Here is a 14134-nt window from a genome sequence, read left to right on the forward strand (position 1 = left end):
TTATATAATGTATTTGATAAACACTAACGATGCTGATTGGTTGGGTAACTTCTCCACTTCTCCACTCTGGCCCAGATTTATCAAGCCTTGGAGAATGATAAATTGCACGGTGATAAATTACCAACCAATCAGCTCACAACTGTCATTTTTCAAACAGCCTGTAACATGGCAGTTAGAAGCTGATTGGCTGGTATTTTATCACCTTGCAATTTATCAGTCTCCAAGGCTTGATAAATCTGGGCCTCTTTTCCCTGCTGGATACATCACGTCTCAGAGTTCCCACATGGGTAAGGGGTTTTGTTGTCACTTGCAGGTTTGGGGTTTATATAGATGTACCAGTAACGTTAAGTGGGCCCCCTGTTGTTTAATTGTTTCACTTTTAGGTCAAAGGGGGAGAGGTATCAAACCTTTGAGAAAAATAAAGTGGAAAGGTTGCTTCTAGCTATCATTTATCTAACACCGTCTAAAAAATGACTGAGCTGATTGGTTTCTATAGTCAACTTCCCCCTCTTACCGCAGTTTGACACATCTCCCCAAGAGTATCCAGTTCAATTGAAGAGTCTGTGGGGCCGTTGGCTGACATCTTACCAGTTAATATAAGGCCCTGATACAGATCATGTTCTGGATAAACACACTGATGCGCTAAGCTAGTTGTGTAGTATTGGTGGCTGGAGTGGCCAATGTCCCTGTCACAGCGTTGTGCCCCAGGTGTGTCCGTTGTTGGGGGGATGGAATTGGTAAAAGCGGTGAGAAAGTAACTGCGCAGTAGCTGAGCTGAAGGTTGCGTTCTGTTGGATCAACAACAAAAAAAAGTAGTGAAGGGACATCTAGGTTACACATGACACTTATACACCATTTGGATAAAAATAATCAGGCTATGTGCCCTGGACGAGCACCATAATAAAAGTATATATATATCATAATAGACTATAAAGTCCTTGATGGAAGGGACTTTTTTTTTTTTTTAATTTTTGTTTTCTTTGCTTTTTAATTGTTTCTCCAAGTTTTGCACCTATGATTATAGTTATTATTATGCTTTATTTATATGGCGCCACAAGGGTTCTGCAGCAACCAGCAAAGTAGATAAACAGATGAGCAAAAGAAAAAAAGTGACTTGCAGTACAAGCCGATGCAGAACAAGTACAGATGTATCCTCATACATCTTTGCTGCAATCATGCCAAACAGACCCTCTTGGCACGCCATGTCGCATGAGAATCTTCTAGCGTCAGGCGAGGAGACTGTGCTGAAAAATTTGATAAGTCACACTTCTATATCTGTGTGCCACTGAGTCTCTAAATCTGCATACGAAGTGCTACAATGTAGCAGCCGCAGCTTTTTTCCAATTAAAGTTCTGCTCTGCTCCATATACAGACTCACACACACACACAATGTACAAGTGTGATATATCACATTCATCAGCACAGTCTCCATCCTAGCCGCATTGAGAATGAGACATTTTCGACAAGAAAAGTCTCCTGACATTAGCAGAGTTGTACGGGACCTGGCTGCTCACTAACGGCAGGCATCTCGCACTGCATGGCATATTATGGCTGGATGTAAGAGGATACATCTGTACATGGTTTATAAACATCAGTGGCCATAATACTGAAATAAGCAGCAGGGTCACTGAAACCGAGGGTTAGGTGCAGTTGTAGGGAGTATGGAGTAGATGATATTCTAAGTAAGGGAAGGAAAAGCACGTGAGGGGAGAAGACACTGCTCCTGAAAGCTTACATTCTAAAGAGGAGGGGCAGATAGACAGGGGTGACAAAGATGGGGTAAACATGAAATAGAGGGTTAGGATAAGAGCTGGATGGCTTTGATAAAGAAGTGGGTCTTTAGCGTCCATTTGAAGTTTTGTAGAGAGGTAGAAAGTCCGATAGAGAAGGGGGAGAGAGTTCCGGAGGTAAGGAGCAGCACAGGCAAAATCTTGGAGGTAATGAGGAAATAATCAGTAGGCAGGAGAGGTGGCAGTCATTTGTGGAGCGAAGCAAGCAGGTGGGTTGTGAAGGGAGATAAGGTCAGAGATGTAAATGGGAGAGGATTGGGTGAGAAGCGAAATGAGTTTTGAAGGGGAGCCAATGTAGGCCTTCTACGAGAGGGGAGGCAGACGTAGTACGTTCAGAGAGGAAGACAGCAACTTTGAGGACAGAATGGAGTGGACGGCCAGATGTGGGTGGCCACTTGTTTTTATCTCCTACAACAGTGTATTTCTCTCTGTACTGTTCTGTTTTACACACACACATAAGAAGCTTATGCCAGGGCCGTAACTAGGGTGGTGCGACCACTGCTCAGCACACAGCGTATACGCCCTGTGGGCGGAACTGGCCTCTTCCATCCACTGCCTGAACCCGGCAAATCCCCTTCTCACCTGCCTCCGTTGTACCCTTAGCGTTTGAGCTGCCCGTTGAGCGCATCACCCAGTGGGTGGAACCAGCTACATCCACCCGCTGCCTTGTTGGGTGGAACCAGCTACATCCACCCGCTGCCTTGTTTCTGTAGAGCCCCCTCTCACCTGCCTCCACTGCATCATGAGTATTTGAGCTGGCCATCGAGCACATCACATCCTGCTCCAGGCAGTTTCATACCTGGGAACGGAGCTCTGCTCTTGATGCACAGCCTGCTGGCGCCAGATTCCACTACTCAGTGCCTCCTTGCTCCTGCCTGGCCTTTCCATCAGCGCTTGCCTGACCGGAATATCTGCTGTGGTGCTCCAGGTGACTGCGGTGTCTTCTCTCTCCTGCATTTGAGCTTGCATCCAGGGTGAGTGCTTTCCCGGAGGTCCAGCTGCCTCAGCCGCCATGTTGGATTTTGCTCCTCAGAATCCTGTACTGCCAGAGTATTCCTGTTCTTTCCTGGGTACTCTCTCAAGCTATTTCACCTTCTGGGGGCATAAATGGGGTGCTCATATGCTCTCCTTTACCCTGTACAGTTGGTATGCTCCACCACCTCCAGCTGCTGCAATGTATAATAGTAGTAGTGCGCTTCCTTCTCTGCCAGGTGCATCGCTACTATTATACGGAGGAGGAGAGGCTCTACTGTGGTGTAATGTGTATAAGGGCCACTACTGTGGTTTAATGTGTATAAGGGGCTCTACTGTGGTGTAATATGTATAAGGGGTTACACTGTGTGGCGTAAAATGTATAAGGGGTACTACTGTGGTGTAATGTGTATGCGGCGCTCTATTGTGTCGTAATGTGTATAAGGAGTACCACTGAGTGGCGTAATATATATAAGGGGTACCACTGTGGTGTAATGTGTATAAGGGGCTCCACTGTGGCGTAATGAATATAAGGGGTTCTACTGTGGCATAATGTGTATATGGGCTACGACTGTGGTGTAATGTGTATAAGGGGCTCTATTGTGGTGTAATGTGTATGAGGCTCCACTGTGGCGTAATGTGTATAAGAGGCTCCACTGTGTGTCGTTATGTATATAAGGGGCCCCACTGTGGCGTAATCTGTATAAGGGGTACCACTGTGGCGTAATGTGTATAAGGGGCTCCACTGTGGTGTATTGTGTATAAGGGTTTCTACTGTGCAGTGTACAGTGAAATGCTACTATTCTGTGGCCACTCCCTTTCCCCACAAAGTCACGCCCGTGCTATCTCTATTTGGAGTATGGGGGGGGGGGCACCAATTCTCTTTCTGGAACAGGTTAATAAAATGTCTAGTTACAGCACTGGCTTATGCACGCTATACCTACCTCCATGTGTGCATGCATTATGGAACATGTGGTAAAGCAGTGTTACCTCTTATGGAAGCTTACAGAAACTTTGTTACCAATGTTTAGTTTTTTAGTTACTGTAACGTTAATTTCTGTGTACCTAGTATTGTTCTAATGTGTGCTGGATATATGTGCGGTGCTGCAAACCACTTGTCTTATAAATAAACTTTAATAATAATCATGTTTATATATTTCTGCAACAGCCCCCAAACCTGTGAGACAAAAGTGTGCAGTTTGGAGAACCTGCTCCTCCACGGAGATTGTGTATCGGATACGAAGTGGCGCCGGGAAGAATGTTTTACCCGAATTCTGCATGGATGATAAGATGTAAGTACAAGAAGGACTATTCTGTTGATGGCATGATGGTAATACTATGGCCCAGATTTATCAAGCCTTGGAGAGTGATAAATAGCACGGTGATAAAGTACCAGCTCCTAACTGTCATTTTTCAAACACAGCCTGTGACATGGAAGTTAGGAGCTGATTGGCTGATACTTTATCACCATGCTATTTACAGTATCACTCTCCAAGGCTTGATAAATGGAGGCTACTGTATATACAGTAGTACAGGTTAAGACTCCCTTATGCTGCATTCACACCGCAAATGCCGGGTCCTACCCGGTAAGACAAACGTGTACTTACCGGGTGGGATCCGGCATTTGCGCTCCGTTGCAGGCTTCCCGACCCGGCAATATACCGGGTCGGTTGCCATGACAACGGAGGCCGCAGCAGCAGCAGGGGCGGGGGTGGAGGCGGCGTCGGGAGATGAGCTCATCTCCAGCGCCGCCTCTCCCTATCTTGTGAATGGGAACCGTGTCGCATCGACACGGCTCCCATTCACACCGCACCTGACCCGGTAATCAACCCGGGTAAAACCCTTCTTTTTTACCGGGTTGATTTACCGGGTCAGGCGACCCGCTAAATCGCCCAGTGTGCTTTCACATCGCACACTGACCCGGTTCGACACGGCAATATGCCGTGTCGGTACCGGGTTATTTGTGCGATGTGAAAGGGGTATTATACAAAATTCCAAAATAGGGAATATTCAGAAATACAGGTTTTTGTTGAGCATTACTGAGATAGCGACACCGCACAGTGCTAAGTGATTAAAGTTGGTCACTCCGCAATAACCCCCTTTGAAGAAGCCAGTTCTCACCAGTGTGCTTTATACTCTATGGGCGTAGGTGATTTTCAAGTATACAAGCTCTTAAATAATATTAGCACATGTATTGCTAATTGTAGCCTATGGTGCAATTATCTGCTGTCCTGTTATACAGGTTGAGTATCCCTTATCCAAAATGCTTGGGACCAGAGGTATTTTGGATATTGGATTTTTCCGTATTTTGGAATAACTGCATACCATAATGAGATATCATGGTGATGGGACCTAAATTTAAGCCCAGAATGCATTTATGTTTCATATACACCTTATACACACAGCCTGAAGGTCATTTTAGACAATATTTTTTATAACTTTGTGCATTAAACAAAGTGTGTGTACATTCACACAATTCATTTATGTTTCATATACACCTTATACACAAAGCCTGAAGGTCATTTAATACAATATTTTTAATAACTTTGTGTATTAAACATTGTTTGTGTACATTGAGCCATCAAAAAACAAAGGTTTCACTATCTCAGTCTCACTCAGAAAAGTCCGTATTTCGGAATATTCCGTATTTTGGAATATTTGGATATGGGATACTCAACCTGTACTTAAATTGTGTATTTTATAATGAATGTTTTCTTTACTTCATCAGCGATACATAATTGCCCTTACTTATTGTATAGATTTGGTTTTTATATATTTGTGTACTTGAAATAGAGAACATTAAGACAACATCCACTAAATTGTTTTCAAAGGACCTAAATAAGTTATGCAGTGCGTGTCAAAGGGATAATGGGGGAGATGTTGGAGAGTGATAAAATACCAGCCAATCAGCTCCTAACTGCCATGTTATAGGCTGTGTTTGGAAAATGCCAGGAGCTGATTGGCTGGTATTTTATCTGCCAGGAGCTGATTGGCTTGTGCTTTATCTGTCTCCTCATTCTCCCTCTCGCCAAGACTTGGTACATCTGCCCCTTTATTTCTCTTACGTCCTAGAGGATGCTGGGGACTCCGTAAGGACCATGGGGTATAGACGGGCTCCGCAGGAGACATGGGCACTCTAAGACTTCAGATGGGTGTGGACTGGCTCCTCCCTCTATGCCCCTCCTCCAGACCTCAGTTAGATCCTGTGCCCAGAGGAGACTGGATGCACTGCAGGGGAGCTCTTCTGAGTTTCTCTGAAAAGGTTTTAGTTAGGTTTTTTATTTTCAGGGAGCACTATTGGCAACAGGCTCCCTGCTTCGTGGGACTGAGGGGAGAGAAGCAGACCCACTTTCCTGGACTGATGGGCTCTGCTTCTTAGGCTACTGGACACCATTAGCCCCAGAGGGTCGGAACACAGGTGTCGTCCTTGCTGTTCGTCCCAGAGCCGCGCCGCCGTTCTCCTCACAGAGCCGGAAGAAAGAAGCCGGGTAAGTATAGGAAGCAAGAAGATTTCAAAGGCGGCAGAAGACTTCAGATCTTCATGAGGTACCGCGCAGCGGTTGCGCTGCGCGCCATTGCTCCCACAACACACACAGGCACAGCAAGGGCGCAGGGGGGGCGCCCTGGGCAGCAATTTTTTACCTCAAATAAGCCTGGCACAGTTATATAGATACTGCAGAGGCAGTATATAATAAATCCCCTGCCAGTATAATAAAAATAGCGGGACTGAAGCCCGCCGTCAAGGGGGCGGAGCTTGATCCTCCAGCACTAAACAGCACCATTTTCTCTGCTCCCGGACTCTCCCCTGCTGAACAAGTAACGGGGCAAAAACGAGGGGGGGGGGGCCACATATATTTGGTGCTAAATTGTGTATTTAAAGCGCTCTACAGGCTGGGACTTTGTTTCAGTATCTAGTGGCGCTGGGTGTGTGCTGGCATCAGGGCCGGTGCAAGGTTTCTCGGCACCCTAGGCAAATCTTAAACCTACTCCCCCCCCCCCCCCCCCCCTTCTTATTCAGGTCATGTCACACAGTAGTGCCACTTATTCACATTATACCATAGTAGAGACCATTTACGCTAAACCACACAGTAGAGCCCATTCAAGTTCTGCCACAAAGAGCCCATTCACATTCTGGTAGAGCCCATTCATGTCTTGACGCACAGTAGGACTGCCCCTTACAACATTATACAGTATGTCATACAGTAATGCCCTTATAACATTATGCCACACAATAGTAATGCCCTTACACATTATGCCACATCAAAATTGGCTGCCAGTCCGTGAGCTCTGATTGGCCCGCGGATGGCTCCAGATTCAAAATGAAGAAAAGTAGGGGAAAAAAAGCATTCTTTAATTTGCAAAGGTGCAATAACCGAAATGGGCTGTAGGGATAGCCATCTGCCAATATGCTGACTGTATCCATGATATTCGGATGAGTATAAATGCTGCTATGTTTTGTTGAAGGCCTGAAGCTATTTACAAATTAAAGAATGCTATTTTTCTACTTTTCTAATGGGCCCTACACACTGCGCAATCCAACGCCGAGCTGCCCAGCGGTGGGGAAGGGGGAAGGGGGGCAATGACGGGAGGAGTGAATTTTCTTCACTCCCCCTGTCACCCGCATCCATAGATTTGCAGGCAAATATGGACGATCTCGTCCATATTGGCCTGCATGCACAAGCGACGGGGCACCAGCGATGAACGAGCGCGGGGCTGCGCATCGTTCATCGCTGCTGCCTCCACACTGAAAGATATGAACGGTATCTTGTTCATTAATGAGTGAGATCGTTCATATCTTTCAGTATTATCGCCCAGTGTGTAGGGCCCATAAGAGGTGGTGTGCTGTTCTACTGCGGTTTGTCCATTGCGGACCTCTGTAAAGATGCTTACTGGATGTATTTGACTGAGCACCCAAGGATTCATCCACCCTAGGTGTGTGCGAACTGGTACTATATTTATATATATATATATATATATATACACACATACACACATACACACACACATACAGTGGTCGAAGTGGAAATTTTGAAGCGGGGGTATGCAAAAGTAAAGGACATAATTATGCCTCCAAAATGGGTCATGTCCAGTGTAGTAGAACCCCTTATACTATCTAGTACTGGTGCCCCTTTCACCTTATAGCACATGGCACGAGCTGAAATTCACATTATAGCACACTGAATGAGCTGAAATTCACATTGTAGCACACTGAATGAGCCAAAACTCACATTGTAGCACACTGAATGAGCCGAAACTCACATTGTAGCACACTGAATGATCCGAAACTCACATTATAGCACACGGTACGAGCCGAAACTCACATTATAGCACACTGAATGATCCGAAACTCACATTATAGCACACGGTACGAGCCGAAACTCACATTATAGCACACTGAATGAGCCGAAACTCACATTGTAGCACACTGAATGAGCCGAAACTCACATTGTAGCACACTGAATGATCCGAAACTCACATTATAGCACACGGTACGAGCCGAAACTCACATTGTAGCACACTGAATGATCCGAAACTCACATTATAGCACACGGTACGAGCCGAAACTCACATTATAGCACACTGAATGAGCCGAAACTCACATTATAGCACACTGAATGAGCCGAAACTCACATTGTAGCACACTGAATGATCCGAAACTCACATTGTAGCACACTGAATGATCCGAAACTCACATTATAGCACACGGTATGAGCCGAAACTCACATTATAGCACACTGAATGAGCCGAAACTCACATTATAGCACACTGAATGAGCCGAAATTCACATTATAGCACACGGTACGAGATGAAATTCACCTTGTAGCACACTGAATGAGCCGAAATTCAGATTGTAGCACACTGAATGAGCCGAAATTCACATTGTAGCACACTGAATGAGCCGAAGCACACATTGTAGCACAATGAATGAGCCGAAATTCACATTATAGCACACTGAATGAGCTGAAATTGTGACAGCAGGGACAGCCAGAGTGACGACAGGGAGAGAGGGAGAGAGTGACGACAGGGAGAGAGAGAGAGAGTGACGACAGGGAGAGAGAGAGAGAGTGACGACAGGGAGAGAGAGAGTGACGACAGGGAGAGAGAGAGAGAGTGACGACAGGGAGTGAGAGAGTGATGACGGGGAGAGAGAGAGAGAGAGAGTGACGACAGGGAGAAAGAGAGTGACGACAGTGAGAGAGTGACGAGAGTGAGAGAGGGACGACAGGGAGAGGGACGACAGGGAGAGGGAGAGAGTGACGACAGGGAGAGGGAGAGAGTGACGACAGGGAGAGGGAGAAAGTGACTACAGGGAGAGGGAGAGAGTGACGACAGGGAGAGAGAGTGACGACAGGGTGAGAGAGTGACGACAGGGTGAGAGAGTGACAGCAGGGGAACATTACCTCATTTGTCGCTGGTGGCTGGCAGCGGTGGGCTGCTGACGGCGGTGGTGGGCGGCTGGTAGCAAGAGGTGAGCGGCTGGTGGCGAGCGGTGTGCGGCTGTGAGCTAATACAGCGCTCTACACGGCCACCGTGCAGAGACGGGGAGCACAGTGTGCAGCAGGATGGCCACTTCCCTTGCCTCCTGCTGCACTTTAAGTTCCGCATTTCCGGGTCAGTGGAAGAAGTGGCGGTATACCATACCGCCCCACTTCGATCAGTGTGTGTGTGTGTATGTATATATATATATATATACCAGAACAGACGGGCGGCACTCAGAGCATATAATCAAATGAAAGCGTGCAGTGACTTTATTGTCATGAAGACATCTACGTTTCGGGGTCGCAGCCCCGTCGTCAGGATAAGTGTAAATAAGCAAAATAAGTGATTTAAATACCTTAACTGCAGGAGAAACTCCTCCCGCTCGTGGAGTCCACGCCGCCCGGATCCCGGTCGAGACGTACCTCACACCCGGAAGTGACGTAATGCCGGTCCGTCCAGCTGACGTGTTGCCACTGAGGGGGAGATCACCATGGTTACTGTGCACATACAAAAGTAAAAACATGAAATAGGTTTACATAAGTAAAAAGAATGAAACGGTAATTACATGTACATTGCTATAGTTGATAGTGATTAGAGTGCAATATGTGAAAATGAAAATCATAAAAATGAAAACAACGTGTCAAAAAACTGTGGTCACAGAAAGAAACATACCTTAAAGCAATGCGTTGTGTATGAATATAAGTGAATAAAGCATATCAAATAATCCTGTGACATTAATATGAGAACATCTTAAAAAAATTTTAAAAAAATTTAATCAGAACTAGAGAGCGAGTATAAACTCTCTTCATAATGAACTATAATGACATGGTCATAAAACCTATTGCCTGGAGCTTATGAATCAATCTGACATATAGAGGTTTTAAAAAAATTCAAAAATATATATATACAAAACCTACTGCATGATGGAATACATATATAGAACACTGTATAGATACGAGGAAAACTCTATAACTATTGGTTCATAGGAAACATCTCAAATTCATATATTCATTTAAACCTTTCGGATGGATGGTATTTAATCTGTGTATCCATCTAGATTCTAGTTGCAGAAGTTTCTTGGATCGATCACCTCCTCGTAGTGATTTGGGTACCTGATCTATTATTCTGTACCTCAATGTGGCCATGCCATGTTTGGCTTTGGCAAAATGCCTCGCCACAGGTTGTTCACTGTCGCCCGATTTAATGGCCTCCCGGATTGCATACCTGTGTTGCGCCATGCGTATTTTAAACGTGCAATCCGTTTTGCCCACGTACGTTAATCCACATGGGCAAGTGATGAGGTATATTACAAATTTAGACTCACAGGAAAGTGGATATTGTATAGTAAATACCTTTCCTGTATGTGGATGTCTAAATTTGTCACCCGGGGTGAGATAGCTGCACGTTGTGCAGCCACTGCACCGAAAACATCCCGATTTCCTACTGAGAAAGTGTCGTTTGTGCGTTTCAAAATTAGATATGTCGGTTTTAACTACATAATCCCTGATGCTTTTGTTTCTGGTGTGACTGACAAGGAGTTTAGAATCAAAAACTTCACCAAGTTCCTTATCCGATGCCACTATGGGCCACAGTTGTTTCATTTTTTTAGTAAGATGTATACTACTGGTGTTGTATTGTGTGACCCATGGAAATCTACCTGTCAGCGTTTTTTTCTCTTTGGGGGCTAACAGTTGTTCCCGTGTGTAGTCAAGAGCTTGTGTCCTGGCTTGTTGTAACTCATTAAGTGGATATCCTCGCTCTTGGAATTTTTTTAGCATCATGTCTAAATCTAGATCTCTTTTTTCTGGTGTGTTGTCAATACGACACACCCGGAGAAACTGGGAAAAAGGTAGGCTGCCTGTGGTAGATCTGGGGTGGAAACTATCACGCTTGAGGAGATTGTTTCTGTCTGTAGGTTTGACATAAAGTGATGTATTAATTTTGCCATTCTGTACAGTAATTTGTACATCCAGGAAAGTAATTGTATTTGAATTGGACTCAATGGTAAATTTGACCGGACTAGATGTCAAATTGTGTGATTGTATCAAAGTGTGCAGTTGTTCCAGGGGCCCTGTCCAGAATATCAGCACATCGTCTATGTACCTAGTGTATAACTTAAGGTGACAATTAATGTGTTGGTCTTGTAAGAATAAATCTTTTTCTACTTCCCACATGTATATATTTGCAAAGGCTGGGGCTACCGCTGACCCCATCGCACAACCTGTGCGTTGAATGTAATATCTTTTATCATGTAAGAAGTAGTTATGTGTCAAGGTGTATCTGAGTAGTTGTAAGAAAAACTCAGTTTCTGGACCTTTGAATAACGGATTATTAGTAATTAGACGTCGTACCGCAAGCAGTCCCGCCTCATGCGGTATGCATGTGTACAAACTCGTGACGTCAATTGATGATAATGTAGTTTCAGGGGGAAGTGTACCAACTGTCTGCAACATCCTAAGTAGCGAGGATGTGTCTTTTAAATGGGTACTGGTCTGTTGGATACAGGGTTGTAGATAAGTATCACAATATACAGCCAGAGGCTCACATAATGATCCCCTTGCCGAGATAATCGGTCTACCGGGGGGCTTAATAGGGTCCTTGTGAATTTTTGGGATGCAATAAAAGATAGGTACAATGGGATTTTCTCTACTTAAAGCTTTAGATGTAGATGTAGAGATAATCCCTACAGAAACTGCTTCAGACAGAATGGCATCTAGTTCACGTTTAAAAATGTTAGTAGGGTCATTCTGTAAACATCCATACGTGCTAGGATCTGATAATAAACGTGTACATTCTGTTTTGTATGCATCAGTGTCAAGAACCACAATACCACCCCCTTTATCCGCACCCCTAATAATAATGTCCTGCCTTTTACTTAGTCCCTTCAGGGCAGCAAACTCATCCTTGGACATATTGGGGTGTGGTTTGTTGCAGGGTTCATCATCTAAATGTTCCATCATCCTGCTAAAAGTCCTGATGGAGGGATTAAGTGAGGTTGGTTCAAATGTAGATTTATTGAGTTTACTCACCTGAGAGGGGATTTCACAAGAAGCCGTGTTTGTGTGTCCCGGTGGTTGTTTATGAAAAAATTCCTTTAATTTGAGAGATCTAGATAGTTTATATGTCTCTATCTTCCATTGAAAAGGATCAATAGACCTGGTGGGGACGAATCCAAGTCCTTTGCTTAACACCTTGGATTCCACGGGTGTTAACACTTTTGTGGATAAATTGAATATCAATTGCGTCCCCTCCTCGGTGGCTTTGAGTTGTTCTTGGGTCCTCGTTTTCCTCCTCGTTTGTCCCCCTCTCCTCGTGAACGTGCTCCTCTGCCTGCGATAATGGCCCTGGTACGAACCCCTAAAGGGGCCTCTCCTGCCTGTTGTGTGTTTAAAGGGGTCTCATCAATTTCGCTGGCTGATGTGCTGGAATATGGTTGGCGTTGTTCACGGCGTCTGGCATATTGTTGTCTTGCTGGAGTATATCTGGTATTGCTGTTATAAAGCCATGAATATACTCTGTGTTGAGCATAGTCTTGTTGTACTTTGATCAATTTTTGTTTCTTGAACTTGATCAAGTTGATCTTATATTGCTCAACTTCTCCTTCCAGTTTTGTCATCCAGTCTGGGGGTGGGGAGAGCGGTATGGCATGCTCTGTGTTGAATGCTCCAATTTTTTGTTTGGTGATATTCATCTCCCGTGTTGCTTCTTCAATCACAAGGAGTAACAGGTCCATGGAGCATTTATTTAACACAGAGATCCATTTTCTGCAAAATGTCACGTCCTATCTCCCAATTGTGGGCATATTGTGAATGCGAAATCCTCGTGGGATTTGCTTAGCCCTGAAATAATCATTGCCATTCTGTCTGAAGCAGTTTCTGTAGGGATTATCTCTACATCTACATCTAAAGCTTTAAGTAGAGAAAATCCCATTGTACCTATCTTTTATTGCATCCCAAAAATTCACAAGGACCCTATTAAGCCCCCCGGTAGACCGATTATCTCGGCAAGGGGATCATTATGTGAGCCTCTGGCTGTATATTGTGATACTTATCTACAACCCTGTATCCAACAGACCAGTACCCATTTAAAAGACACATCCTCGCTACTTAGGATGTTGCAGACAGTTGGTACACTTCCCCCTGAAACTACATTATCATCAATTGACGTCACGAGTTTGTACACATGCATACCGCATGAGGCGGGACTGCTTGCGGTACGACGTCTAATTACTAATAATCCGTTATTCAAAGGTCCAGAAACTGAGTTTTTCTTACAACTACTCAGATACACCTTGACACATAACTACTTCTTACATGATAAAAGATATTACATTCAACGCACAGGTTGTGCGATGGGGTCAGCGGTAGCCCCAGCCTTTGCAAATATATACATGTGGGAAGAAAAAGATTTATTCTTACAAGACCAACACATTAATTGTCACCTTAAGTTATACACTAGGTACATAGACGATGTGTTGATATTCTGGACAGGGCCCCTGGAACAACTGCACACTTTGATACAATCACACAATTTGACATCTAGTCCGGTCAAATTTACCATTGAGTCCAATTCAAATACAATTACTTTCCTGGATGTACAAATTACTGTACAGAATGGCAAAATTAATACATCACTTTATGTCAAACCTACAGACAGAAACAATCTCCTCAAGCGTGATAGTTTCCACCCCAGATCTACCACAGGCAGCCTACCTTTTTCCCAGTTTCTCCGGGTGTGTCGTATTGACAACACACCAGAAAAAAGAGATCTAGATTTAGACATGATGCTAAAAAAATTCCAAGAGCGAGGATATCCACTTAATGAGTTACAACAAGCCAGGACACAAGCTCTTGACTACACACGAGAACAACTGTTAGCCCCCAAAGAGAAAA

The 14134-nt window shown here is 44.6% G+C and overlaps 1 protein-coding gene across 1 annotated transcript in view; it reads left to right on the plus strand.

Annotated features, from left to right (window-relative positions):
* Window positions 1-14134, plus strand: part of FAM3B (FAM3 metabolism regulating signaling molecule B) — a 142644-nt gene that overhangs the window by 99663 nt on the left and 28847 nt on the right. The window contains exon 3 of the mRNA XM_063956598.1: window positions 3931-4054. Coding sequence (XP_063812668.1) covers window positions 3931-4054 — 124 coding nt within the window. The remainder of the gene's footprint in view (window positions 1-3930; window positions 4055-14134) is intronic.

This window comes from Pseudophryne corroboree, chromosome 2 (genome assembly GCF_028390025.1).
Source record: "Pseudophryne corroboree isolate aPseCor3 chromosome 2, aPseCor3.hap2, whole genome shotgun sequence".
Lineage (NCBI taxonomy): Eukaryota > Metazoa > Chordata > Amphibia > Anura > Myobatrachidae > Pseudophryne > Pseudophryne corroboree.